Genomic DNA, 27892 nt, shown 5'->3' on the forward strand with positions numbered 1-27892 from the left:
TCAAGGGTTCCCACTACCCCCTCAGGTTTGATGACTTACTAGAATGATCACTCACAGAACTCAGGAAAGTGCAATACTTACGATTACAGTTTTATTATAGCAAAAGGATTCAAATCAGAACCAACCAGAGGGAGAGATACATAGGTGACGTCTGGGAGGGCCCCAAAGGTGAAGCTTCCATCGTTCTCTCCTGTGTCTTCAGAGACATATTATCCTCCCAACACATTGATGTGTGACCACACAGAGCGTTGCCAATCAGGGAAGTTCATCCAAGCTTCAGTGTGTACAGTTTTTATTGGGGCTTCATCATGTCAGCTTGATTGGTTGAACCATATCATCTCATAAACTATTAGGTGTAGTCTGGGGGGCCCATCAGGAATAAGAAAAGTATTCTTGCCGCTCAGAAAATTCCAAGGATATAGAACCTCCTTCCCAGGACCCAGGGACCAAGGCTAGCTGAATTCTTTATTATATACCCACACAATATTTAAATTTTATTTCAAAGTAGCTACCAACATTAAAAAATCAGTGTTCACAGAAAAATCTAAATTTTCTGTCCTCCCCTGAAGCATTGGCAATTTTAGTCCTCCATTCCCACAGGCTGCCACCCCCTTTAAAAGGGACACTCATTCTCCCCGCCATCTCCATAGTCTCCATTTTCTTATTCTTGGCATGATTCAGTCCTAGGTCCATTGCACACATTTAAATTTACAAACCCTGGCCTAAGCTTTAGGTATTTTTGCTGTTTTCACTTCCATCACACATTATTACCTTAAAAGAATAAACGGGCAAGGAATGACAATTACCTTTCGTCATTTCATCCTCATCTTAGTTTAAAACTACTCTTCCTCTACACTTTGTAAGAGCGTGGGTGCACGTGTGTGCACATGCGGGCCTGCGCCATCTATTTGTCTCTTAAGTCTTAAGCCAGGCTAACATGGAATTTTTGACAGCAGAACCAGGACAAGCTGTATTAAAACTCACGTCATCTTCAGAGTCAAAACCTGTAGCCAACCAGGGACCTTAGCAAAGAAGCCTCTCATTCTAAAGAAAAAACCAAACCTACGTTTCTCAGTATTTTTAAAGTCAAACTTCCTTTATGAGCATAAAATTCTCACATCCTCCTTTATTACTTGAAATTCAACATAAGTAACAAATAAATGGAACAAGTACTGTTATTTTCAAACTCCATATACCCCTTCTCTCATTGTACCCCTTTGCAAATCACTTGTTTAAATCATATAAAAGGCATGAAACATGCCCCAAGTACTTCAAGGGCCACATGGACACCTCTAGTCTCTCTCAGGTGCAGGTGTCACATAGACAGTCGATCCTCAAAATTCTCAGATTCTGCATTTGTAAATTTGCCTACTCACTAAAATTTATTTGTAACCTCAAAATCAATACCTGCAGTGTTTTCATAGTCATTTGTGGACACGTGCAGTGAAAAGCTTGAGGCATCTGACACTAAAGTTCCCAGCTGAGGTCAAACAAGTGACACTCTTCCTTCTTGTTCCCAAAACACCACTGAAAATAAGTGCCCTTTTTGTGGTCTATTTAATGACATTTTTTATTTTTGTGCTTTTTTGGGGGGTGATTTTGCAGTTTAAAATGACCTCCAAGCACAGTGCTGAAGTTCTACGGGCAAAAAGGCCATGATGCGCCTTACAGAGAAAATACATTGTGTAGATAAGCTCTGTACAGGCATGAGTTATAGTGCTGTTGGACATGAGTTTCATATTAACAGATCAATAATATATATTAAATAAGGTGTCTTTAAACAGAAAAACACATAAGACTACGCATTGACCTGTCGATGAAAACGTTGAAACTAGAGGCTCACGAGAACCTAATCCTGTATTTCCCCTACGACAAACGGTTCAGTACTTACTAATTCAGTGTTTACCGTGACTTTCTAGAACATAACTACCACAAATAACAAGAATCAACCGTACTTGTAAAATAGTGAAACACACATTGGACTTTCCAGCACAAAATCACATCAAAGAAGGTTGTGGCAGAAGAGGAGGCGGGGGACTGAAACTAAGCTCACAGGCAAGAAACTGTTTAAGGGTTTTATTTTAAACTAGAAAATAATAGAGGAGTTAACGCTAGTATCTTTCCGAGGTAAGCCAATGCATCAGTAAGTCGCCCCACGGTAGACAGAACACTGGACTGGAAGTGGGGGGACCTAGTTGCTGGTCTCAACTCTGCAAAAAATTAACTTAGGCAAGGGGGTTTCTTCATCTGCCGGAGGGACGTAAATCTTGTAGCAAGAAGTCACGTTTGCCATAATTATTATCTACAAAAGGTTGTCATATAAATTATCTCATTGGATAAGCTCTATGGCTGCTTCTTACTCCAAAATTATATAACTTAAGAAAGAGAACTGCTCCGCCAAAACAGAAAAAATAATATCAAGTGTTTACAATACTGAGAATTTTCCTCTGGAATGTCTACATTAGTCAGAGAGGGGATTTCAAATATAAGAACTAGACAACAGCTGAAGGCTTATTTTTATTTATTAAATCACTATCTTCTTTTTCAAAGTGAAAAAGAGAAAAAAGCACTCCCAGTAGACAGCCATCCTTGCCTCGGGCCCCAATTTTGTACATGTGAAGAAGCAAACGCACCGCTAGATGGAGCAGGAACAAAAAACATCCATTCACCGTCTTCGTAGTTCAAGGAACCCCAGCAGCCTTCAAGAAGTCTTGAAAGATCACCTTCTGAGTAAATGGAAGCTTAGTGAAGCTTGCTGAGTTACTTCAAGAATCTAGAAAAATCCTCAGCACAATCAGAACTAGAGCTTCATTCAGTTACTTACCCTGTGTTCTTTCCACAAACCCACGCCGACTGGGGAAAAAACTTTTCCCCTCTTACTTAGAGAACGTGACTAGCAACAGCGCAGTTCAGTTTTTTCACATTTCTTAACTATAACAGGGGTAGGAATTTTATTTGTTAGACAACATTGAGGGACTATACTTTAGGTAATAGGCTGAGATGCTGTAGACTACACTTTCACAAATTTACTGACTAGGTACTCCTAACTGACCCCTCAGGAGTGGGCTGGGTACCACCCTGAAAATTTGCCTTTATAACGCAGGCCGCTGGCCTCTGCCAGCAACAGCTGCCAGAATCGCAGTTCTAAGGAGGCGGCACTGACTTGGCACGAATCCACACGCAAGCCTGGAGTGAGGTTTTGGGGGTGCGTGGGCAGAACGGCCCGACGGTTGTTTCCTTTAACCCAGTGGGCCTTCAGCTTATTTTCTTTTCTGAAAGAAAACCAAACCCAATTCTTTGGGAAGCAGGGGATACAGCTTTCCTTGTAAATTTCTTTTCCGTCTGTCACCACTTAATACTTTGCATCCAAAGGCAGAGGCAAATAAGATGAAAAGCAACGACCGTGAAAGGACATAACTTTCATTGTTTTGAGAACATACATCTTCTAGTTAACAAATACTTAACGAAACGTTTAACCATCTCGCAAAAAAAATCACTGCTCTTTCACACCCGATTGAGGGAACTGGTCGAGATCTCCTTTGGGAGAGGCAAAAACCTCAACAGAAACCGCACTGCAAGAACTACGATCTGATACAAGAAACGGTAACAAAACCAGAGGAGGGTTAATAGGATACAAAACCGCAGGCACGAACGGCTAGCTGGCTACTCGGCTCATTGCCCACTCATTTGGGCCAGTTCTGGAGGTGGCTTGACGAGTCCTGCCAATCTGCACGCACCCAGGTCCAATCTGCAGATCCGAGGTCCAGAGGCCCACCAGTGGCGGCGAAGGGAGGGGGTGGCGCACGATCAGAGTCCCCCTTCCAGGAGGAAGGCGGACCCGCGCCTCCGCAGCCCCCCAGCAGGCTGCACGTGTTTGAGCCGAGTCCCGGGTGCACGTCCCACAGCTCAGGGAAGCGCACCGCGCGCGGGGACCCGCTCCGTTCCTCTCCCTGCGGCCAGAGCCTCGTCCCTGGCCCCCGAGGCACCCGCGGCTGACAGAGCCCAACTCTTCGCGGCGGCATTGGGCGCCTCCGGAGAAGCCCCGGGCCGACCGCGGCCTCCAGGCGGGGCGCGGGGGCTGGGCGGGCGAGCCGTCGCAGGGTCCCGGGAGGGGCGAGCGAGCCAGCGGCTGACATTTTTTGTTTACTCCAGACTGGATGGTAAGTGGCGGTAGACCGAGGCTTTTCCGCCCGCTGAAAGTCAGCGAGAAAAACAGCGCGCGGGGAGCAAAAGCGCGGCGCCTCCGCCCAGCTCAGTTAGGGTTAGACAAAACGTGACCGCCGCCCCGCCCAGACCCACTCTCCCCCACCCGCCGCGTGCCTGGCCGCACCTCCTTATAAAGGGAGCACCGCCGCCCGCGCCCATTGGCCGAGGCCCGCCTGCCGGAGCTATCGCGAGAGCCGCCCTCGCGAACTTTTTTTCAAAAGTTCTATTTCCGGCCATGAGGACGGTCGTCGCCCCTCCCCCACGGTATTCGGGAGAAGATTCGGGTCGTTTCTTCCGACCTTCTTTAAAGGTGAAAACTACCTTCAGTGCTTACGAGCGGTGTTTTTCTCCCTTACAGATCAGGCGCGGTGTACGCTACTGTATTAAGAAAACGGAATTCGTGGAAAAATCTTAGGGCTGGGGAGACAAAAACAGTGATTCTCAATTCTGATCATCACGTTTGTTAGGGAGCTTTAGGAATATACGTACCTGAGCAGCACTGACTAAACCAGACTCTTGGGCTGCCTACGTGTTCCTGTCCTGCTCCCTTCTTCTTAGAAGGCCTTCTCTTCTTCAACTTTTTGAGCAGAGGATGGGTTTTATTAGGTGTAACTACTTCATTCTTAATCTTAACATTAACCGCATCTCCCTTTAATAGGAAATAAAGGCTTTCATTCATTGACTTTGCTTTACTGTTGTCTCATAATCAGGTTTTTTAACCTCCATTTTTAAGAGGAACGGTCCACCATAAATTGTACCGGGTTTTTATAATGGCCGGTCTAAGGCTGTTTTTCATTTAACTGGCTGATCTTAAAAGTTAGACTTGTGTGTTCAGTTGGGTGAACTCCGTGGAGTTGGAGTTACTGGCGCCCCAATCTGAGAGAAAAGTAAAACGTTAGAGGGGTTGATTTGAGACGGTTTAAGATCAGGGAAAATACAACTGAAAGGAATTTTCACATTGTGTGCCCTTTCCCTGGATTACCTGAAAAGAATCATCTATGACCTTGTGGAAGAGGCTACAGTCTATACAGAATAATCCAGACTAGTTTTTGGTTTAACTGCCTGAAAGACCAAGATTAAAGATTATGCACCCACCTAACCTAGCAAGCTACTTTGGGATTGCTTTACGTTTAAATCTCTTAACCTCTTTAAATCTTAATTTAATTTGTAAAATGGGAAGAATACTTGTCTTGCCCATCTCTCTGGGATGTCGAAGTTTAAATTAGATAAATGTATGGTTAGCCCTATTTTCTTTTAGAAAAAAGCTCTTTAAGAATTCTTAAGTGAGGAGCTTGGGATCCTTCTCTCTACAGTGCTTGTGAATCTAGCAGTGCACCATCCACTGTGCAAACTGCCCTCAGATAATCATATTCTACACCCTGTCCAATCGAGTAGTGTTGCTTACAATCACTTCACAAATGTTTGATTCAGGTCAAACTGAGTTACGTCCTGCTGCTTGTACATGTCCATCATTTTTGCACCTTAGAAGCTTTTCCCTAATGTTCCCTCTGCCAGCACTGTGCTCATGGTCAATATATATCTACATACCTACTGGGAGTGCACCATAGAAGGCATCAAGGAAGGGACAGAAATGAAAAGAGAAAGCCCACAATCCCTGTCTTCTAGGAACAGATCTAGTGAGGGAGAAAGACAAGCAGACCTTATCAAGAGAGAGAAGACTGCATAAATTAAGTGGTCAATACCAGTACAAGAAATACAATGTGCTGCAGGAAACAACCAATTTTGACTCCGTGGAGGAAGCAGCATGAGCTGGACCTATAAATTATCTAATTCGATAAGCAAAAAATAACATATTTTTTGTATTTTAAAAGTGCCTGTAGGGACATCGTCTCATTTGAACTTCATGACCCTGTGAGACAGATAGGGATTAGCAGCCCCACTTATGGAGGAGGAAATTGATCTTTAAACAATTTGCTTAAGTCAGGCAGCTAGTAGGTGGCAGGGCCTGGACCTAAACCCACATATGCTGCCCCTAAATTCAGAGGGAAGGGCCCTCCATTCGATTTAAACTCCAGCTGTCCTTCGAGCCCAGCCTCAAAGCTAAATCTACATACCAGAAAGTCTCCTTGCCCTCGAGGTATTTTCCCTCCTAGGAAGCCCCAGAGCATTTTGTACTTGTCTTAGGATACTAAATCACTTTCTACTTTGTATCATTGTAATTAAGGTATGAGTTTCACCTCTTAGACTTAACTGCTGGCTTCTTAAGGACAGGATCTGTCTCCTGATTTAGTAATCTCAATTAGCACAATGCTTTGCATAGAGCAGATACTAAATATTTTGAGTTATGTCAGTCCTGCCATCATTCTCTCAGCTACCCAGGTCATTTCAGACCCTTCTTTCTCTTTCATATCTATCTAATTAAGCACCAAGACTTGTCAGTTTTTCATAATTTCTTAATTCCTTCTGCTTATAATCTTGAGTGTAAGACTTGACTGCTTTATATCTAGAGCAGTAACTTTTTAACTGATCACCAAATCTCCAGGGCCTTCCCAGTCCAGCTTATCCTCCAAACTACCACCACATTCATCTTAACTTAATTTCCTTATGTCTCCTGCTTTTAAGTCCTTACTTGTTCCCCTTTGCCTTAGGACACTGAACAAAACCTTAATTTGCCTTCCTACTCATTGCTTAGTCTGCTCTATATAAGTCTTCATTTTAGCAAAACTGGTCTATTAAACATGCCTTGAATATGCTTTGTTCATTCTCAACTCTAGTCCCTTGCTCATTTCCATTATGCTTTTCTGGATTCCCCCCTCCCCCGCCCCCGCCCCCATCTATCATCCATGATGGCACACCTCTGCTACGAAATCTTTCCTCATAGCAACCTTCTTTCCATAAACTCCGACAAAATTAAATCTATATCACCCATTTGGCACATATTATTTCGTACTACAAATTGCTGTCTCTCCAAGGGAAATGTAAGATCTCCAAGGTCAAGAATAATGTTTCCTCTAGCGTTTAATTTGGTTCTACTCAATAAACATGTTGTTTGACTGCTTCACCATAATTTTCTCCCATTATAGAAATGCACTAGAGACATGAACATTCCAACAATTGAAATACTTTGTTCTCCCAGAAACATTTAATTCCCAAAAGTTTTCTGTCACATATACTCAAAACATTTTCCTCTAGCCATTTTATGTGTATTCAGAAGCATCTTTGGTGTACTATGTTGGGTCCAACTTCTTTAAATTCTGCATCAGTGATCCACATGTCCTGGAAGGCAGACAGGGATGCAAGAATAGAGCCTCCCATCCACACGGATATTTTCCTTTCTGGGGGAGCTATCACCTGCACAGGGGTGTTGGCAGGCACCATCTTTGCTATATCCTTCACTAGCCGCTTGTCTAAACCAGGGAAAGAAGTTGATCCCCCAGCAAGGATAATATTGGAAAAAAAGGAATTCCTCAGATCTGTGTCACATCTCATTATGCTGCTGAAGCACATCTTATCGATGCCAGGGCTCTCAAGGTTCATGAGACGTGGAGAGAAGAGGGCCTCTGGACAACGAAAGAGCTGGTCATGGAGCTTGATCATCTTCCCATCAGGTAGTTGATAGACTCTCTCTATAGAATCAGGTTTCTTGGCCATTTCCTCTTCAAAGTTCATCGCCACGTAACAAGAGGTTTCCTTAATATCTGCAACAATCTTTCTGTCCGCAGCACTAAGCAGCATGATGCCATGGTCCTTCAACAGCATCATGAGGTAGTTGGTGAGGTCAAGGCCTGCCAGGAATAGCTGCTGGACACCGTGAGGCAGACAGTAACCCTCAAAGATGGGTACACACTGGGTAACCCCAGCACCTGAATTCAGCACAAAGCCAGTTGTGAGGCCAGCAGCAAAGAGAGCCAGCACCCCCTGGATGGACATATAGAAGGCAGGAACCCTCAGTTGCTCAAAAAACACTTCAGTGATCTGTTGCCGCTTGGCCAGTGGGTTCAGGGCTGGCTCTGTAATCAAGACTGGGCCCTCACTGGGCTTTAGCTTCAGGTTATTGTCATACATATGATTCCACATGATCTCCATGTCTCCCCAGGAAGTAATGAGACCACGCTCCACTGGGTAGCTGTAGGAAGAGCAATAAGATAAATAGCAACTTTTAACTCTTCTAGTTCCTACTCTGTTCAAACCTGAGTTAATCCCCATGTTTATTAGCAGTATCCCTTTATAGGGAGGGACTACCACACTCTCTCAGAGAATAGTTAGCACAACTACCTTCCTCTGCAATTTTCCTTGCTTTCCATTTACCCCCTTTCGAAGACCCTTTTGACTTTAAAAAAAAAAAAAGGGAAATCTTCACACAATAGTACAGTTTTAGCATCAATTAATTGAAGAAAATAACCCGAATGACAAAGGTACCTTGAATTAAGTAACATTATTAAATGAACTCGTATTTTATGAACGATAACTTTACACGTTTGGATACATTTGTGCAGACGCAGAGAGCAAGCAATGTTCCCTCTTTAGATGTTTGGTACCCTCTGAGATTTGGGGTCCGCGCGTTTGCACTAACGCAGGCTGGCTGTGATCTTCCTGCTGGTCGCCCCTGGTCCTGTCTCTCATCCTTGCGCCCCTCCCTTGGGCTCTCGCTCCTTCCGCTGCACCCCGGCCCTGCCTGCGGGGGCACGGCGGTACCTGATGGACAGCGAGCTTCTGCGGTCCTGCGCCTGGTCGCCCACGCACACCTCCAGCGCGCCCTCGGCCGACCCGCTGTGGCCTTTGGCGCGGCCGATAATGTTCGGGTAGACAAACTGGGGCTCCCGGGAGCCGGCCAGGCCCGCCTTGATCACTCCCGAGCCATTATCGATCACCACCGGTAGCTGGTAGTAGCTCATGCCGCCGCCTCCGGAGCCCGGCCGCTGCGGCCGCCCCGGCTGCAGGCTGCGCGGGGAGAGCGGACAGCGCTCGGCGCAGCCCCCGGCGGTGTTGCCAGGCCCCAGGGATGCGCGGGGCCCACCGCCTGGAACGCCGCGTCACAAAGGCCCTGGCGGGGCCCCGCCGAGCCTGGCTGGTGCGGGCCGGGGGCCAGGGAGCCCAGGCACCTTGGACTCTGCGGGCGCGACGTGCTCGTCGGGTCTGGGCCTCTCCCCACCCCTGGGAAGCCGGGAATACCACTATCAACAACACTGATTTTCCTCCCCAAAGATACAAACCTAACCCTTCACAAGAGGCTTTCTCTAACAGCTCGATGAGCCATAAAAACAGTTTTATTTCCCAAGGCCTTTGAATTCTGGTTAATAGATGTTTGTTCTGGGGCCTGAGAGAAGCTCTGAAATGCTCCCTTAAAACCGGGAAAAGGTGGAAAGATTTGACAAGAAAAGTTGTGCTTCTGAAACCCTCGTCAACTTCTAAAAAGAGAAAGGAAAAAAATGCTAGGATTTAAATTGATTTTAAATACTTTTATTATTGTCTCTATATACTGGGCAATACTTTGTTGTGTTTCTTTTCTGTGGTTTCTAAGCAAAATGCACTCAAAACCAAAAGGGCAGCATCTCGCTTTTTAATTTTTTTAGCAATCTCATCGGGATATCCCCCCGTGTAATACGGAAGCCCATTCTCTTTCTCTAAAAATTCTTGGTCTCGACATAAGAACGTGTCTGCCTCTGCAGGCAAAATGATAGTCCTTCGGTTAAATGAAGTTCAGGCTTAGAAAAATTTAAGTACATCGTGTGCCAAAAACTGCATCTAGGTGTCTGATTTTTTTTACCCCCTCAATTTGCACACTCTGAGGATTTTAAAACAAACACGCAAGTTAGAACCTCTGGCTGGTCTACAGAAGCAGGGAGGAAATTCAAAAGCTATTTACACGTCTCTCTCCACCAGAGGCTGAAAGAGCCGCTTTCTCGCTAACCGAGTAGCAGCTCCGGGGTTTGGTGCTGCGCGGCCCGCCGACACCCCGCAACTCGCCGGGGACTCTCTGCATCCCGATGCGGGGAAAAGATACGTAAGACTTCTTTCCCATAAAAGAATGGGTACCCGAAGGAAGGGCAACTAGCGGGCGCTTGATTTCTCCAGTGGTACCCAAGAGGCTTTAAAAAAAAGTGCACACATTCCAACTTTTGAAATCGTAGCAATGTTCAATTGGACAAATGGTTCTTTTCCCTTTTCTGTTTTCTTTCTGTTAAAAACTACATTAACCTTGTTTAACTCGACATGAAGAGCTTGTGAACTTCACTTACAGTATCGATATCAAGAACTTTCTGAGGGTTTTCAGCCAGCTGGGTTTCCGTAGTGTAGTGGTTATCACGTTCGCCTAACACGCGAAAGGTCCCCGGTTCGAAACCGGGCGGAAACAACGTTTTCCTAGCTGGATGATGGGATATTCATCAATCACGCTGGCTGTTTAAGTAAAGACACAATCGTTTGTTTTTAATTTCAGGTGTACATCATATCTTGACACATATAGACTGCATCATGTACCACCAAAATCTAGTTGCTATCCGACACCGTACACACTTGCCTCTTTACCCCTTTTGCCCTCCCCCGCCCCCTTCCCCTACAGTAGCCACCAATGTGTTCTCCACATCTATGTTTACCTGCCACATACGAGTGAAGTCATATGGTAATTGCCTTTCTCACCTGACTTATTTTGCTTAGCATAATACACTCAAGGTCCATCCATGTTATCCCAAACGGCAAGATTTCATAAAAGACATAAGCTTGATAGTAACTTGCAGAACCTTGGGGATTTGAACTTTAAACTTGGGTGTCATTTTATCTGTTTCCCAAATGTTTTCATTGACGGCTTGCCACGTGGAAGTGCCCGAGACTTCAAAAGAATTTTTTTTATTCAACTCACAACCTGATACTGAAAAAATAATGTAATGTACACCCCAGAAAGGGAGACCAAACACTATAAAAATAGCCCTGTCGCCTCCTGAGCACTTTGTATTGCAAGTCATTTGGTTTTCCATTTGTTTTCCCCTTGAGATTGCAGATTTCTCTAAACGCCAGAGACCATGTTTTATTCTTATTCTATATACTTGCGTCATGCTTGACACCTGGTACAGACTCATATTTCTGAATTAATGAATTACCGAAAAGGGTTCCAACAAAAATAAAAGATCAAAAAGAAAATTAGAAAGATGAAATCAACAAAGAACCAGCCTCAAATTTTTTAATTGTTTTTCTGATAAACAACAGTTTGTGGTTTTATTCACAAATAGGATTCTTGCTGAGAGGAAAGAAGTTATAAAGAGAGCAAACAGAATCTGGTGGAAAAATCTCAGGAGAAAAGAAAAGAAATAAATTCAAGTTGAGACTGTCCTTTAAAATAAAGTCGCGAGTAAATTTCCTATGGTCCTGACACAACTTTTAACAAGAAAAAACGTTGAAGTTTTGGTTTTCTGTGATTTATACTGTGCGGGTACTAGTAAAGAATCCACCCTAATATATCAGCACGACTGATCTTACTATTTCTGCGCCTTTTGTACATTACGCGGATAACTGACATCTTCTTTCACTGCACAAAATCTGAACTCGATGTAAATAACTGTATTAAAATTTTTCTGGTCCAGACGCAGGAGAACCTTTTCCGGTATAAAGCCCACCTTCCTCCAACCTTGCGCGTGCTCAGTGTGCGCTGCTGCTTTGCTCCGCTTTTGTGCGTCTCAGACTTCTATCTCCAGGTAAGGGTATCCTGGAAACTGGGCTACTGTTGGCTAATGCAGACAAAACCCAGGGGGGGTCCCAAGAGCTTTCGGGTTCGTCAACTAAGAAGGGGTGATCAGCTTCAGCTCAAAAATTCCCCATGATCGAGAGCTGGAGAACACAAAGCAGCTGCTCCCACTCGTGGGGCCCTGAGGAAGGGGAGGATGACGGGAGAAGACGAGCAACTACAAGCCCCAGCATGCAGTGCAAAACTGGGCTCCTGGGAAGAGGTCCGCGGTTCAGCGCGGGCCGAGTGAGAGATGCTGACTGTCGGCCAAGCCGAATGCTCAGAAGGAGGAAGACAGGCGGGGCGCTGTGAGTGAGCCCTTAGCCCTCGCGCCCATGATGCCTGCTGTTTCCGTGGGCCCCAGGCATGCCAGCGCGGGGGGTCTCCATGGGCCAGGCGGTTTCGCCCAGGCCCGCGTCGGACCTTCACGGTCCTAGAGCCTCCTGCGTTGCCACGGGACGCCCGGAGCCGGAGGTGACGTCGCCGTGGAGGAAGAAGGGAGAGGCGGAGCGTGGCGCGGTGACGTCCTTCCAAGATGGCGGAGAGAGAGTGAAGAAACTGTGTACCCCTTTGGGTTGTTATAGGTGAGTTCTATCTTCACCCCGCGCCCGCCATCCCCGCTCTCTTCGTACCCCGGGCCACTGCGGCGCAGGCTCCTTGGGGTTCGAGCTCAGGTCGGGGCCAAGGTGTTAACGTGGGAAGCTCGGGCGAGGCAGCCCCCGGTGCTGGCCTTGGCCGCAACCTGCGCTGTGGGAATTCGCAGGAGTGGGAGCTAGGCGAAGGGCAGAGCGGCCGAAGCCGGGAGAGACCGGCTTTGGTTGTCACTCTTCGATGCCATCTCAAGTGGAGCGGGGGAAGGAGGGTGTGGCCTCCTCGGGGCGAGTGACAGAACGTTTGACAACTCTTGGCCCTGCTCTTTCTCCGCCCCCTGGCCACCCGCCTCGCGTTTGGAAGCAGCTGTGCACCGCGGAAGCTAACAGGTTTCAGTGACTTGAAAGCACTTTTAAAGACTCGTACCGTGTTCTTTCCCCATCTGTCCCAGGGAATCGTGTCTTAGTGGTTTGTTAATTTTTTCCTTAACATATGCATGCCTACTGAGCTTGAAAATTTGAAGATTCAGCTGATGCAAAAGCGTGAAATTTTGCGGTCCTTTTTTTCCAGCTCATGAAATGTTTTTAGTCCTCGCCATTTATTGACCTATCCAAAGGATTGTGTTAGTTGGCCTAGATGAATCGAAGATAGAAAGGCACTTACCCCGTTGGCATTTTTAGCCATATCTGTTTGATAGGAATTTTTGTGGGGGATAAGATGAGAACTGATTTTAGACTTGTTCGTGTTCTGTTCTGTGTCCCTTCTCCCCTCACCAATTGCTTGAGTGAAATGTTTGATGAAAACTTAGGGTTAAACTGACTTACTATTTCTTTTTGTCTTTTATTTAGAACAAGGGTAAAATTCCATTCTGATATCAAAATGCAGTATTCGCACCACTGTGAGCACCTTTTAGAGAGACTGAACAAACAACGGGAAGCAGGTTTTCTTTGTGACTGCACCGTAGTGATTGGGGAATTCCAGTTTAAAGCTCATAGGAATGTGCTTGCCTCGTTCAGTGAGTATTTTGGTGCGATCTACAGAAGCACTTCTGAGAACAATGTCTTTCTTGATCAGAGTCAGGTGAAGGCTGATGGATTTCAGAAACTGTTGGAATTTATATACACAGGAACTTTAAATCTTGACAGGTAAAGTACACATTTTATTTTCACTTATAAAAGCTAGTCAATAGTCTTTAGAGCTAAAGTAGATTTGTGTTTTTTCCAGTCAGTCCCTGAACTCAGAGTCTTCGAATGTTGATGCGCACAATATTTTTGTTTTGTTTCAATAAAGAAGTCAGTATCACTGATTTGGAATGAACAGACTACGTTTTTTTAAGCACAAAAAACACAGATGTTAATAGGATTAAAGCCTTGTTTCTGACACATTTGATTTATCTGCTGAAACAAAGCCTGGGATTTCAGCTATGTAAACTTGAAGATCAAACACAATGAGTTCTAAGTGAATTCCAGTTTCCCCTTGCTTTTTGGTCTTTATGTTCCTTTGATCTTCTCTTCCCCTCACCCTCTATTCCCTGCCTCTTAAGATCTTTGGGGTGGGTGAGTGTAGATGGAGAAAGAAGGAAGAACCTCTGTGTTCATTTCATAGTGCTCCCATTTCCAACGATAGATAGCAGTGTGAAAGACCTCTTCCTGATCTTGATCCAGGAAAAGAACTTTCTTTGGAATGTAGATGGCAGTGACTCCTGTTATGTCTGTAAAGCTATGAGTACTAATGTTTAAGTCAGGTTCAAGGTGCTAGAATGCCTCTCTAAGATGCTTAATGCTGTCACTGCACTAACAAGAAGTAGGTTCTGAGCCACCCCTGATGGTCTAGTGGTTAAAGTTCGGTATTCTCACTGCTTTGGCGGTCTGAGTTCGCTTCCTGGTTGCAGAACCACACCACTTGTCAGTTGCCATTCTGTGGTGGTAGCTCACATAGAAGAACCAGAAGAACTTACAACTGGGATATATAACTACGTACTGGGGCTTTGGGAAGGGGGGAAAAAGTAGGTTCTGAGGAACCTGATAGTGTAGGCACCGTGTCTCCCATACATAATGACCTGTGTAATGAGATTAATACCAATGCGTTTATTAGTTGTGGGCGGAAAAGTGGAGAGGATAAAAGGAAAGAGGAACCAATCAAATTACTCCTGCCTTCTTTCTTCCAGCTTTTATGAGAGTGTGAACATACATAGATCTTAATCTTCTGACATGGAATGATTATGGGCTTAGAATTAGATCTTGCCTGTCAGTCACTGTGTCTCTTTGAGCAAGATGCAACCCCTCTGGGCCTCAGTTTCCCCATCTGTAAAAATGAGATGATAACAACTACCCTGGTGTTATTGTGAAGATAGAGGATTTACCTGAAGGCCCACCTCCTAATGAACATTAGTTTCCTTCCTTTATTTTCTCCTCTCTACCCTCCTTTCCCCCTTTAATTCTGCATTTCTTGGAGAAAAATTAGGAAAAAACGAAAAGGAAACACCTGAAATTCTGCCACCCACTGATAACTACTAACATTTTGATAAATGCTCTTCCGTTCTTTTCCAGATGCTCTCTATAGGTAATGCACCTCCACATTAAGCACAGTTCTTCCTTCTCTTTTACATTGCAGCTTATCATGGAAACATACGTCTTTAAAAACCTAGAATCAGGATGTTCCTTAATCCTGTTGAACAGGAAACATTCATGCTATTTTGGAATTATTTTTAAATTTTGCTGTAATGAAATCTTTGAGTCAGTTCTGTATAAGTCAGTTAAAGGAACAAAGCAGTATCGTAGATTAATTTCACATGATAAATTTACTGACGAGTTGATTATACAAGTGCCTCTCAGCTAAAGATTTAGAATACATTATATAAAGTAACAACAAAACCAGTGTATTTTGGTTGATCTTCAATTTAGTGGTTTCCCTTTCTCAATTAATTTTGCCAGAAAAATCTTGAATTGATTTGAACACACTGAAGAGCACCTTATTTGGAGCCTTCATGCAAAGAACCAATGTGAAGGAGCCAGACATTTTGCTCAATCTTTTTTTTTTTTTTTGAGTAAGATTAACCCTGAGCTAACTGCCGCCACTCCTCCTCTTTTTGCTGAGGAAGACTGGCTCTGAGCTAACATCTGTGCCCATCTTCCTCTACTTTATATGTGGGATGCCTCCCACGGCATGGTGTGCCAAGCAGTGCCATGTCTGCACCCAGGATCCGAACTGGCGAACCCCAGGCCGCCAAGAAGCAGAGCATACGCACTTAACCCCTGTGCCACTGGGCTGGCCCTTGCTCATCTTTTTTGGTACTTATCTTTGCTGGGGAGCTAATTTTTTGAGCCCACTCAAAAGTGTAAGAGAAGTTTTATACCAAAACTAGAAAGCCTTTACCACTTAGTGATTAAGAAAACGGAATAATAGAGAATTAAATGGACTCAGGAGCCAGGTTACCTTGCTCAAATCTTAGTTCTAACACTCTGATCTTGGACAAGATACTTAATTTCTTTGGACCTCTGCTCCTTCATTTGTATGTAAAATGAGGATATAATAGATTTCATAGGCATGTCCTGAGGATTAAAAGACTGTCTTATATAAAGCATATAACCGTCTACCTGGCAATCTGTAATTAAATGACTTTCAGTGACTGTTCAAAAGGTGAAAGCAGTTTGCAAGCACTGTAACTTCATGCTTGCAAACAGAGGCCAATGACTTATTGACAGAAACAAATGCTGATTGGTTCTCTTAGCTGTAACTGAGATTACAGGCTGTCTATGAGATAGATAAATAATTGCTATGAATTACTGTTTCTGTGTTGAGCAATTAGTGTGTGACTCAGTGCAAGTTTGTATTGCTCTTAAAGGCTGCCTGACCTTGTTATCTGTTTGGTGGTTCATTTCATGGAGTACTAAGCGCAATTATAATTTGAGACCTACGTATAATAAGTGATAGAGTAAATTTGGTTTTTGTTGTAGTCGTGTCTCTCATTTATTGTAATTTAATAGTAGATTCTGTAAGAAAATTAAAAATGCTTAAGAAGAAACATATTTTTAGAGTGTGACAAAGCTATATACATGCAGAAAACATTTTGTATAAAAGATGAATAAGATTGTATTTATATTTGGGGCATTTGTTCTATATCTTTGCAAATGGAGAATTAAGTTGATTAAAAAATCATTCGTGATATATTCCAAAATTATAGCCAAAGACCGTAAGAAAAGAATATCTTAAGTATGTTTTCTTATCTAGGGGAAAGACTCAATTTGCAAACAGATTATGTTCCAAAAGTTTATTTGTAGTGTGTTTAGGAGCTTTTCCCAGAGAATAAAATGTTCCCATAACATGTGATTAGGTTTCCAAACTAACCTGTACATCTACTTAATCGCTGAAAAATGATTATGTGTATAATAAAAGACAATTTTTAAAAAGCCATTGTAATGCTAAATTTTAAAAAAGGAAACATACAGGTGGCACTTGAGGCAAGCAGGTTTAATTAGATGATGAGAAAATGGGTAGAGATTTGTAGATTCTGTAATATTCTCTCAAAGATCTGAGAGGTTCAGAACACTAGTTATTTTTTTTAATTTTTTTTTTAAAGATTGGCACCTGGGCTAACAACTGCTGCCAATCTTTTTTTTTTTTTCTGCTTTATCTCCCCAACCCCCCCCTGTACACAGTTGTATATCTTAGTTGCAGGTCCTTCTAGTTGTGGGATGTGGGACGCCGCCCCAACGTGGCCTGACAAGCAGTACCATGTCTGCGCCCAGGATCTGAACCCTGGGGCGCCACAGCAGAGCGCGCGAACTTAACCACTCGGCCACGGAGCCGGCCCCTAGTTATTTTTAATTTTCTTTCAAATTTTACTCTCTTTTTTTAATAAAAATGTATTAATAGCACTATGTTTATATTATCAGCTATGATTAAAACCTTTTTCTGGCTCATACATATAATCAAGAGGGGAAAGAGAGATTTTTTTTTTCCTGAAGAATTAAAACTTGGGTAAAATGGCAAGTAGGAAAGTTACTTGAGGGAGTGTATGGGTGTGTTGTGTGTGTGTATCCATTCTTAAATAAAAAAAGGGTTATATTTTTAGTGTTAATACCAACTGAACTCTGATTTTACAGCTAAGAAAATTGAAGCAGCCAAAATGCTGCTTTACCCTAATTAATTCAGCTGGTAATGCCAGAGCCACTGCTAGAGTAATCAGACCACCTTTCCCTACATTGTGAACGTCTGGACAGCAGGGACTATTTGATATTTCTTAATATCCCTCTTAGTACCACACATGGCAGATGCCCAGTAAATATTAAATGTTGAACAAGGTTACTTAAGTCTTTCTATATAAATCTAACATGACAAACTCTCCAGCTAACTTGGATTGAGTATCATGTACAAAACAATGGGAGGGTTGCTAGAAGGAACTTAGCGCATTCTAAAACCTTGTTCCTCCAAGTGTGAGTGATGCACCAGCAGCACTGGCAACACCAGCAAGTCTGTTAGAAATGTAGAGTCTCAGGCCTCACCAAAGACCTACTGCATCTGAGTCTGCATTTAACACGGTCCCTGGGTGATTCACGTGCACAGGAAAGTTTGAGAAGCATAGTTAAAGTCCCTCACAGGGGAGCAGAGGAAGATAATAGGAAACACTTTTTTTTAGACTCCTCCTGTTGCCAATCCAGAAAAGTTGGTTGCTATCCGAAGAGGCCCCGGGATGAATGGGAGGAGACAGTAAGTTGCCAGCAGCTACTTTTGTGTTCCAAGTGTTTTTTAAAACAGGCAGAAATTTTATCATTTTATTTTTCTGTAGTGGTATGTGGGTAGCTATGAATAACCACTATTTTTCATCTTTTCAAGTTCTGTAAAACTGGAGATTTTTGCCTAAACATTGTTCTGAGTGAATGAATTTTGTAAATTTATTCTCTTAGTTATATGTTTTTCATCGTTCTGTTTCATTTGGTCTTTAAAAGACATTGAAATATGTGTGCAGCTCTGTTTCAAAAACAGTTTTTCTTTGATCAGAATATTGTCATTTAGCCTTGTTTCCTTACAGTTGGAATGTTAAAGAAATTCATCAGGCTGCTGACTATCTCAAAGTGGAAGAGGTGGTCACTAAATGTAAAATAAAGATGGAAGATTTTGCTTTTATTGCTAATCCCTCTTCTACAGAGATATCTAGTATTACTGGAAACATTGAATTGAATCAACAGACTTGTCTTCTTACTCTACGAGATTATAATAGTCGGGAGAAATCAGAAGCGTCTTCAGATTTAGTTCAGGCAAATCCTAAACAAGGAGCTTTAGCAAAGAGGTCATCTCAAACTAAAAAAAAGAAGAAGGCCTTCAACTCCCAGAAAACAGGACAGAACAAAACAGTGCAATATCCCAGTGACATTTTAGAAAATGCATCAGTTGAATTATTCCTAGATGCAAATAAATTGTCCACACCTGGAATAGAACAAGTTGCACCAAGAAATGATAATTCAGAACTTGAGTTGACATCAGTTGTGGAAAATACTTTTCCAACACAAGATAGTGTGCAAACTGTTACAGTAAAACGGAAGCGTGGAAAATCACAGCCAAACTGTGCTCTCAAAGAACACTCTATGTCTAATATCGCCAGTGTCAAGAACTCTTATGAGCTGGAGAGCTCTGGGGAAGAGCTGGATCAGAGATATTCCAAAGCCAAGCCAATGTGTAACACATGTGGGAAAGTGTTTTCAGAAGCCAGCAGCTTGAGAAGGCACATGAGAATACATAAAGGAGTCAAACCTTATGTCTGCCACTTGTGTGGGAAGGCATTTACCCAGTGTAACCAGCTGAAAACACATGTAAGAACTCATACAGGTAAGACTGGTTTGTAGGAGATAGAATTGTTTTTCTACTGTGACTGAAATATTTTTTATAGAGAACATATTAATATACAGTGTTGACTATTTGTGACCAAAATTTGCTTAACACTTGTATTCATAGAAGTATTTAGCATATTAGACTTGAAAATTTCTTTGTAATTGGGACCAAGTATTTAATGCTGTTTTATTATAACTGATATTTTGAGGTCCCAATACATGAGCTCTTTATACCATTTTCCCTCATAGTTAAAATAAGCACAAACTTGGTTCTAACTTGCTAAGTATTTAACAGAGATAGTAAAACTGATCAGGAGAAAAAGTAATTATAACTCAGGCCACTTCTCAGATTTGCCAGCACATCTCACCACCTGCTTCCTAGACTTTGTCAACTTTTGAACACATTTATTACAATTGCACATACATTCCTTCCTCAGCCTCTATATTTACCTTTATTGGTACATTTAGAGTTATACTTTTTAAGATGCAATATGTATATCTCTCATTGATCCTCTTTTACCGTTGTGAATTGAGAAGCCCTAATTTCTTTAAACTCTACCAGTGTTTCCAGTAGTCCTTCTGGAAAAAGAGATCGTATTTGCCTTTTTACTTATAGCAGTTAACATTTTCTGAATACCAAAACTAGTACCATTGATGAACTCTTGAAAACTTATATGGCTTAAGCAACTAAAACAGAATATTTCCTTCTAAATATAAATTTTATTTACTTGTTCTTTTAGGTGAGAAGCCATACAAATGTGAATTGTGTGATAAAGGATTTGCTCAAAAATGCCAGCTGGTCTTCCATAGTCGCATGCATCATGGTGAGGAGAAACCCTATAAATGTGATGTATGCAATTTACAATTTGCAACTTCTAGCAATCTCAAGATTCATGCAAGGTAAAAAAAAAAAAAGAGTTGTTTGATCTTAGTTCAATTCACCATAGTCTTAAATAGACTACTGTTTTAGAACGCAGGACAGTAGCGTTCTGGTTGTGGTTCCACCGTACACTATCTGTAGCACAGTCAAGGAACCACAAGGAAGCCATGGTGGCTAGAGGGGAATAAGCGAGGGAGGGAAATAAGATCAGAATGGTGATAGGGCATCCGGATGGTGTAAGCTTTGTAGGCCATTATAAAGTTTATTCTTGAGATTGAGAAACAAATGATGTGATCTTGCTTGCATTTAAAGGGGATCACTCTGGCTGCTATTTTAGGAAAAGATTATAGGACTGCAGGAGTGGAAATCGTTTGCATTTAGGAAGCTATAGATAAAACCCAAATGAGAGTGATGATTGTTCAGGCCAGAGTGGTAGCTGTGGAAGAGAGAAGTAGTAGTCAGATTCTAGACATATTTTGAAGGAAGAACAAACAGAATTTTGTACAGATTGCATGTGGAGTATGAAAGAAAGCAAGCATAGAATCAAAGATGATTCTGAGGTTTTGAGCCTGAGCGCCTGAAAAGATGGAATAACCATTAACTGATGGAGAAGATTTGTGGATAGAGCGGTTTAAGCTGGAGTACAGGAGTTTAGGAATAGAGTTCTGATCTTGTTAAATTTGAGATGACTGTTAGACATCTGAATGGAGATGTGGAATAGACAGGTGGTTCTAAGTCTGGAGTTCAGGGAACTGGTTTGAGCTGAAGATAGACATTTGGGAGTTATCAGTCATATAGATAGAATTTAAAGTGTTAACATTGGATGAGGTCACCAAGAGAATGAATGTGGATAGAAGAGAAAAAAAAAAGCGAAAATAATTGCCTGCAGTATTAGGGGTGCAGTTGAGAACCATATAAAGATGAGGACAAAACTTTTTAAACTGATCTCAGAACTAATGTTTTGATAACAATCAAAGCATTTATTTTTGACAGTATACATTGAAACTGTTTAAATACACATTCTGGGTCTGTTAACATGAAATGAAATAAAATACTTTATCAAAAATTGTATGAAAAATGCTTGCTATATAGGTTGACCCCCAAATTGTTTTACTTACCAGCATAACTTTATATTTATTTACTAATAGGAAGCATAGTGGAGAGAAACCATATGTCTGTGATAGGTGTGGACAGAGATTTGCCCAAGCCAGCACATTGACCTATCATGTTCGAAGGCATACTGGAGAAAAGCCTTACGTGTGTGATACCTGTGGGAAGGCATTTGCTGTCTCTAGTTCTCTTATCACTCATTCTCGAAAACATACAGGTAAGAATTTGACACAGAGAGACTGCTTAAAATGAGGGCAGTTAGAAATAAAAGAAGAAGGGAAATTGAGCCTTTACAGAAAGTACATTATAGACTTTGTAGTTATATACATTGTGTTTGTGCTTCTTGAAGCTTTTTATATTTATGATTTTCACATAAATATTAGGTATAAAAGCAGACATTTTCTAGAATAATACACGGTAGATGAAATTTTTTATCATGTCACTTACATACAAAAGTCAGATAATTTTGACACTCTATAAACTTGAGTTGAGACCTATTTTATGACCTCAGAAAAACTTCTTAGCCTCTTGAAGTTTCGTTTTCCCTAGATAAAACTATAGAGTGAAGTTAAGGGGTGGGGCTGGGTTTGGGTAGAACATTGATTTTATAACTTCTTAGGACTTCTCCTACACAGGCATTCTAAGATTTGCAAGTTAAACATACTTCAAATGCAGAGCATCAATTTTGAAGCAAATTCCATTGTTCAAAGATGTTCATTTTTTGTAGGGTTCATTTTTTCATAGATCTTTCCTAAATGATTTTATTCCCCTTTCATAATATAGAGGATAGCAAGAATTGAAATATGGATTGATGAATTTTCAGGTTTTTAATCATATAAAAATCAAACTTCTTGCCCAACTCTAGTGCACCAGGAGGACATTTGCAGAAATAAAGTTTGATTATATGAAAAGCATCAGGTTACATGACATGTAAAATAATTACCAGTATTCATTGAAGTTGGATTACACTGAAAATACCTCTAAAATACAATATAAAGAGGTTTTACTTTAAATATTTTAGAACAGATTACTTTAGATTATTGTAATTGATAAATATTATATTGGTATAGTACACCACTTCGCTATCTTTTATTTTCCATCTAGGTGAAAAACCATACATATGTGGTATTTGTGGGAAAAGTTTTATTTCCTCAGGAGAGCTCAACAAACACTTTCGATCCCATACAGGTCTGTGTTTAGGGAGAACGTATTATTTTTTGTTCTCTCTAATTTCTTCTTATGTAAACCTTGACTTTTAAACCATTATGGACTATATGGTATCTAGTCATACTCTACCTATAGCAGTATTTTAATGTTTAAATATCAACTTTTTATTCGCTTATTTCATTTTCTTAGTTGTTTGGAGTGTGAATTAAATTTGGTCAAGAATTGTGTAGATTTTCTAAGAAATATGCCAGATCAGTAGTTTTTCAATGATTTTGATTAAATTGCACAGATAAACCAAGAAATGAAAAAGAATAGATAATACCAAGACAGTATCAGATTTTCTTATTAAACAGTGTTCAGTATGCAAGTTTTAGGAATAAATTTTAATACATGTTTATTGTAAAAGCATGTAAGTAGTATGAAGAAAATATTAAATGTACAAAAATTTTTAAAACATAGGAAAACACCACTTTGAAAATGTACTGTTCTGACTTTTTCTTTTTAAAGTTTATTCCTCATAATTCCTATCTAGAGTAATGTGAGCAGCACCTAGTAGACATTTAATAAATTTATTGGCAACTGCTATATTCTCCTGCTCCTTAATTTACATGATAAAGCATTGAACAGTTCTTATTTCGGAAGAATTATAATTATGTAGCATTTTATCTTGTGAGTATTTTTTAAGGATTTTCTAACTTGTAAGCTACCTGAGAGCAGAAACTATGGTTATGTATTTTTTCCCCCTAGCTATATGTCTTATTCAGGGTCTGGCATATAATCGGCACTCACTAAATGTCTGATAGAAATAAAAGAGTAAGTTTTTTTTAGTTTAAAATTTCTGTTAATGAAGATGCTCAATTTTCCCTGAAATGGTGATGCTACAGAGTGCCTATGTGTATAGAGGTTTCCATTTTACTATATTAGAATCAAGTGATTAAATTGGTAATTTGAAACTAAATTTAAACAGTATAATAATGTTTGCATTGCGTTCATGAACATTGCTGTTTTTGTCTTAGCAGCTTCTGAGATATTGAGGTTTTAAACTTTTTAACTTGTTTTTCAGGAGAAAGACCATTTATCTGCGAATTATGTGGAAATTCTTACACAGATATTAAAAACTTAAAGAAGCACAAAACAAAAGTCCATTCCGGTAAATGCTTTTGTTTTTTAAAAATTTAGTGCTCTCATATTGGTGCTATTCCTTAAAATGTTGAGATGCACATTATAACAGTTTAAATTAGATATATATTTTTAAAAACTAGATATACACATACGAGGAAGGTAGCTTTATAATTTGCAGATAAGTTCACTCGGAATTTCTTTCCATATTGACCTTCTAAAAACCTAATTTATGAATAATTTCAAGAATGAAGGAATACATAAGCAAACTATTTATCTCTGTTTCCCATACTAGAGTCTGGGTTACGTAGAGTTTACTGTAGTTATGTGGAGAAAGGGGCACCATGAACACTAATCCAGAAATATATGAGAGGAAATAGGGAGCCCCAGATTGTTGTCATTCATGTATAAAAATGGAAACCCAGACTACAGAATTTTAAGTCTGTTGCTTAAAATGAATCCTTGAAAAGTTACTGTGCTTACTGTTATATTCTGTCATGATTAGAAACAAAACACTGGGTTTCTAAGTGTGTAGAGGTGATAGTCTTTGATAGTAAACATAAACATTGTAAGGATTAAATTAGTAACATCAGAAAACTGTAGTCGTTAATTCAACAAACATTTGTTAAATACCTCAAGTCCACATAACTGTGCAGGGTATATGAAGTTGAACAAGGTGTAGTCCTAGTCCTCGAGGAGCTTACAGTCTGGCGTGGGAGACCAGAAATCTAAATAACTGATCACAGAACAAAATGTATGATATCGTAAAGACATAAAAGTGCTGAAGAAGAGATTAAGTCCTTCTGTGGAGAGATTGGAAAGGCTTAATTTTAGGAACTTGAAGGGTGGAGATGAGTTCAAAGGACGGAGATGGGAAAGGGAGGGTTCATCCCAGGCAGAGCAAACATTAAGAAGAGAGTAACTGGGATAAGAAGGCACAGGCTATATTCTTGGCTGGTTGAACTGAAGAGCAGTCTGGCAAGAACAGAGAGAGTTAGAATTTTATCAAAGCAAATGTACAATTTTGTCTAATGAGGATAATGAAATCCTGTCAGTACTTTGGAATGACAAGAGCATGGTGAAGCTAGTGGAAAATTTGAAAGCAAAAGTGTATCTTTACACGTTAGTGTGATAATTACTCCCTTCTGTAGAGCAGAATTACTGACTTCTGAAAGTATTGAAAGTGCCATACCTCTGAACTTGAACTTACAGAATGGTATGAACTACTCATTAATACAATGAATGAACAAATAGAGTTTATATTATGTGTATAGCACTGTTAGGTACTTTGAGGGAATTAGAGAAGTATAACTTGACATTTACCCTCAAGGAATTTACAGTCTAGTTGAAGATTCAAGGCATACCTAAATCGAATGTGAAATAGTAATAAGACAGGTGGATGTCATATGGCACTATGTAAAACATTGACAAATGGGTGATAAAATAGATCAGCAGTTCACCATAGTTGAGGACAGTTAGCTCCATTTTTATAGTGGAGTTGGTGCTCAAACCTAGTCTTGAGTCCCATACTGGATTTGTGTAGGTAATGAGGATGGCAGATCAGCAGAAGAGAAACAGCGTGAGTAAAGGTGTGGAGGTTGGAACGCAAGTTCTGGGAATGGTAAGTGGATTTAGTCTACCTCAGGGTTTTTGTTCTGTTTTTAAATTTGGTGTAAATTTTTTTCCTTTCCATTTCAGGTGCAGATAAAATTGTAGATTCTAGTATAGAGGATCATCCCTTGAATGAACAAGATTCCATACAAAAAAGTCCATTATCAGAAACTTTGGATGTGAAGCCTTCTGATATGACTTTACCACTAGCTCTTCCACTTGGGACTGAGGACCACCACATGCTTCTGCCTGTCACAGATAATCAGTCTCCCACATCGGATACGTTGTTGAGGTCAACTGTGAATGGGTATTCAGAACCACAATTGATTTTTTTACAGCAATTATACTGACTTTGTGAGGATTATGGAATTGCTAAGACGTCTCTGGTAGCAAACATAAACCTCTCTGGTAAGGTGCATATGTTCGCATTAAATTACCGTTCATTGGAGCTGTGACCTGATGCTGCATCATAACTGTGCAATGCTTGTTTTGATATTTGGCCTTTATGTCTAGATTATACACACAGCTTTTTAAGGAATATACTACAATAGCACTATTTTGGGTGGATAAGTTTTATTATTTTTTAGAGCTGCCTTAATTCCATTTTTATTTTGCATTTTAGAATTGCCTTTCATTTACTGAAGTGGAATCTGTCAGTTTATATGATTCAATTTTGACCTGTGGGACTTTTAAATTTTCTTCCTCTCAAAATTTAAGCAAAATCCATGATAGTCTCAGCCCAAGAGTGTTGTTGTTACTAAGCCCTATAGACCAACACATAAACTATGGAGGAAAAAATAAAATTTCATTTCTGCCTAAGAAAATCTAAGTACTGAATAAGAATTGTGCTGTTTCTCTGTTAATATAGTCCATTGGAGGTCACTTTTCTAATGAAACAAAAAGTGTTTCTCTTAAAAGCTGGAAAACTGTATATAAATTTTTGTTAATTTAGAACTTAGTATTCTGGAGAAAACCAATGGTCAGTACTTTTGAGTTATCAGACTACTTTTTAAAAATGAATTTTAAATAGATATTTGGCATTTTTATCTTCTTAAAAGACAGTTTCAGAATTTAGGTTATGTTTTTAATAGGTTTCTAGATTACTGGAAATAAGGAAAATATACTGAGTTTTGAAAATTTTGATAAGCCTCTCTTATACCTGTTACGCACTTTTTAAAATATTAAATTCTAAAAAGAATTTTTTAAATATAAAATTAATGCATAGTATAAGTCACTTGGCTTCTGAATTTGATACATTATATTACATAAAGAGTTAAGAAATTAACTTCAATTTTAAGTAAACATTGGAAAGCCTGTTTATTAAACGTTTTATATTTGAGTTTTCTGTAAGTTTTGTTTTAAAATTTTATAAGTTAAATCACATTTGATTGTTATTGTAGTTTCACAGTAGTCCTCTTCCTTCCTAATGAATGTAGAAAATTCCAGATTATTCTGATATTTACTACCATTCTTCCCCACCCCACTTTTCCCACATATTGATTTATTTTGCTGCCTGATCTCTGGACATTAAATTACCAGTTCCACAAAGTCAGTTCCTATACTGCTAATTAAACACTGTGGTGACATTATTTCTTATTTCTGCTGTGCGTTAATTGTTGCTTATTTGTTTTCTGGTTTTAAACTACACCTGTAATAAAGTTAATGTATTTTCTATTGGTATTGATTTCTTTAATCATATTTTCTCTGGGTCCTAGTCGTAGGAAGCAACTAGAGGGCATAATAAAACTACTTAATTCTTGTAAACTGTAGCGACCATCACCATTTCACAGCACACTCAGCATTTTCACATAAGTTGCCACCAGTGGGATTGACTGACTTGAATAGAGTGAAATATTGCCTTTGTATAATGTACATCAAACTTAGTATTTATCTAAGAAATCTAATTCTGCATGTGTACTAACTTCATATACTGGGTTTAAATACAATTTATAAAGTTATAAAATGTTCAACTAATCTATTCTGGTTTAAATTCAATAGGAATTTATTGGAATGTGAAGAAATTAAGGAAAATTAAAAGACAGCCTCTTTAAGAAGTCTGCTGAAATGGAGAGGTTATATTTAATTCACATCTTCATTAATCCAAGCATCTAATGAACAAAGTTTCTTTTTAAAACTGCTACAGTGATGTCATAATTCTATGAGGGCAGTAGTTACCAAAGGTGTTCTAATATGGTAATTAGCACTTTGCCTTTGCATAGATTAGCCTTCAAATTATTATTTTTAGTGTTAGTGGATTGGAGTAGCTAAGGTTGATTTATTAGTGCTTTTTCTTCATCACATTATCTGCTTCGTAGCTAAAATAATTTTATTTTAAATTGACATGGCTTGATGCTTTTCCAGAATGACAGAAAGAAAGCTTGAAGACTGACCATCCTGTGTTTTCATTCTTCTCATAGTACTCCTAGTCTTTTATAATAATATGCATATATTTTAGTTGTTATCTGGTATCATTCTAACTCTCATAATTATCATTTTAGTTAAGTCCATTGTTATGTATATTTGTTACAATGCAGTGTTTTGGGAAAGATTTATTCTTAATTATTCAAGTATTACTAAGTTTTCTGAATGTCTGTTTAGGATGCTGATGATCTTACTGAGAAACAAACTATTTTCTAAATTAATTTTGTTTTGTATTTATATATTAGATTATTCCTACCGTATTGTTAGATTTTAGACTTTTTA

General features: G+C 40.2%; 2 protein-coding genes and 1 non-coding gene across 4 annotated transcripts; 2 read left to right on the forward strand and 1 right to left on the reverse strand.

The window, feature by feature from the left end:
- Positions 1-7287: 7287 nt before the first annotated feature.
- On the reverse strand, positions 7288-9374 carry ACTRT3 (actin related protein T3). Its single transcript, XM_008531179.2, has 2 exons — positions 8863-9374; positions 7288-8293 (listed from the first exon to the last, which is right to left on the reverse strand). The coding sequence occupies exons 1-2, from the start codon at positions 9060-9062 to the stop codon at positions 7375-7377; spliced, it is 1119 nt and encodes a 372-aa protein (XP_008529401.1). The 5' UTR covers positions 9063-9374; the 3' UTR covers positions 7288-7374.
- Positions 9375-10449: 1075 nt separating this feature from the next.
- Positions 10450-10522, forward strand: TRNAV-AAC (transfer RNA valine (anticodon AAC)). Its single transcript has one exon. It is a non-coding gene; the product is annotated as a tRNA-Val (tRNA).
- An 810-nt stretch (positions 10523-11332) lies between these two features.
- MYNN (myoneurin) lies at positions 11333-26861 on the forward strand. 2 transcript variants are annotated; one of them, XM_008531159.2, is made up of 8 exons: positions 11333-12468; positions 13324-13620; positions 18507-19300; positions 20043-20202; positions 21331-21509; positions 22397-22480; positions 23523-23609; positions 25277-26861. In XM_008531159.2, the coding sequence occupies exons 1-8, from the start codon at positions 12251-12253 to the stop codon at positions 25537-25539; spliced, it is 2082 nt and encodes a 693-aa protein (XP_008529381.1). In that variant the 5' UTR covers positions 11333-12250; the 3' UTR covers positions 25540-26861. The 2 variants fall into 2 exon arrangements, with proteins under 2 accessions (XP_008529381.1, XP_008529390.1); XM_008531168.2 differs by lacking the exon at positions 22397-22480.
- Positions 26862-27892: the final 1031 nt, after the last annotated feature.

Source organism: Equus przewalskii, chromosome 18, assembly GCF_037783145.1.
Source record: "Equus przewalskii isolate Varuska chromosome 18, EquPr2, whole genome shotgun sequence".
In the NCBI taxonomy this organism is placed as follows: domain Eukaryota; kingdom Metazoa; phylum Chordata; class Mammalia; order Perissodactyla; family Equidae; genus Equus; species Equus przewalskii.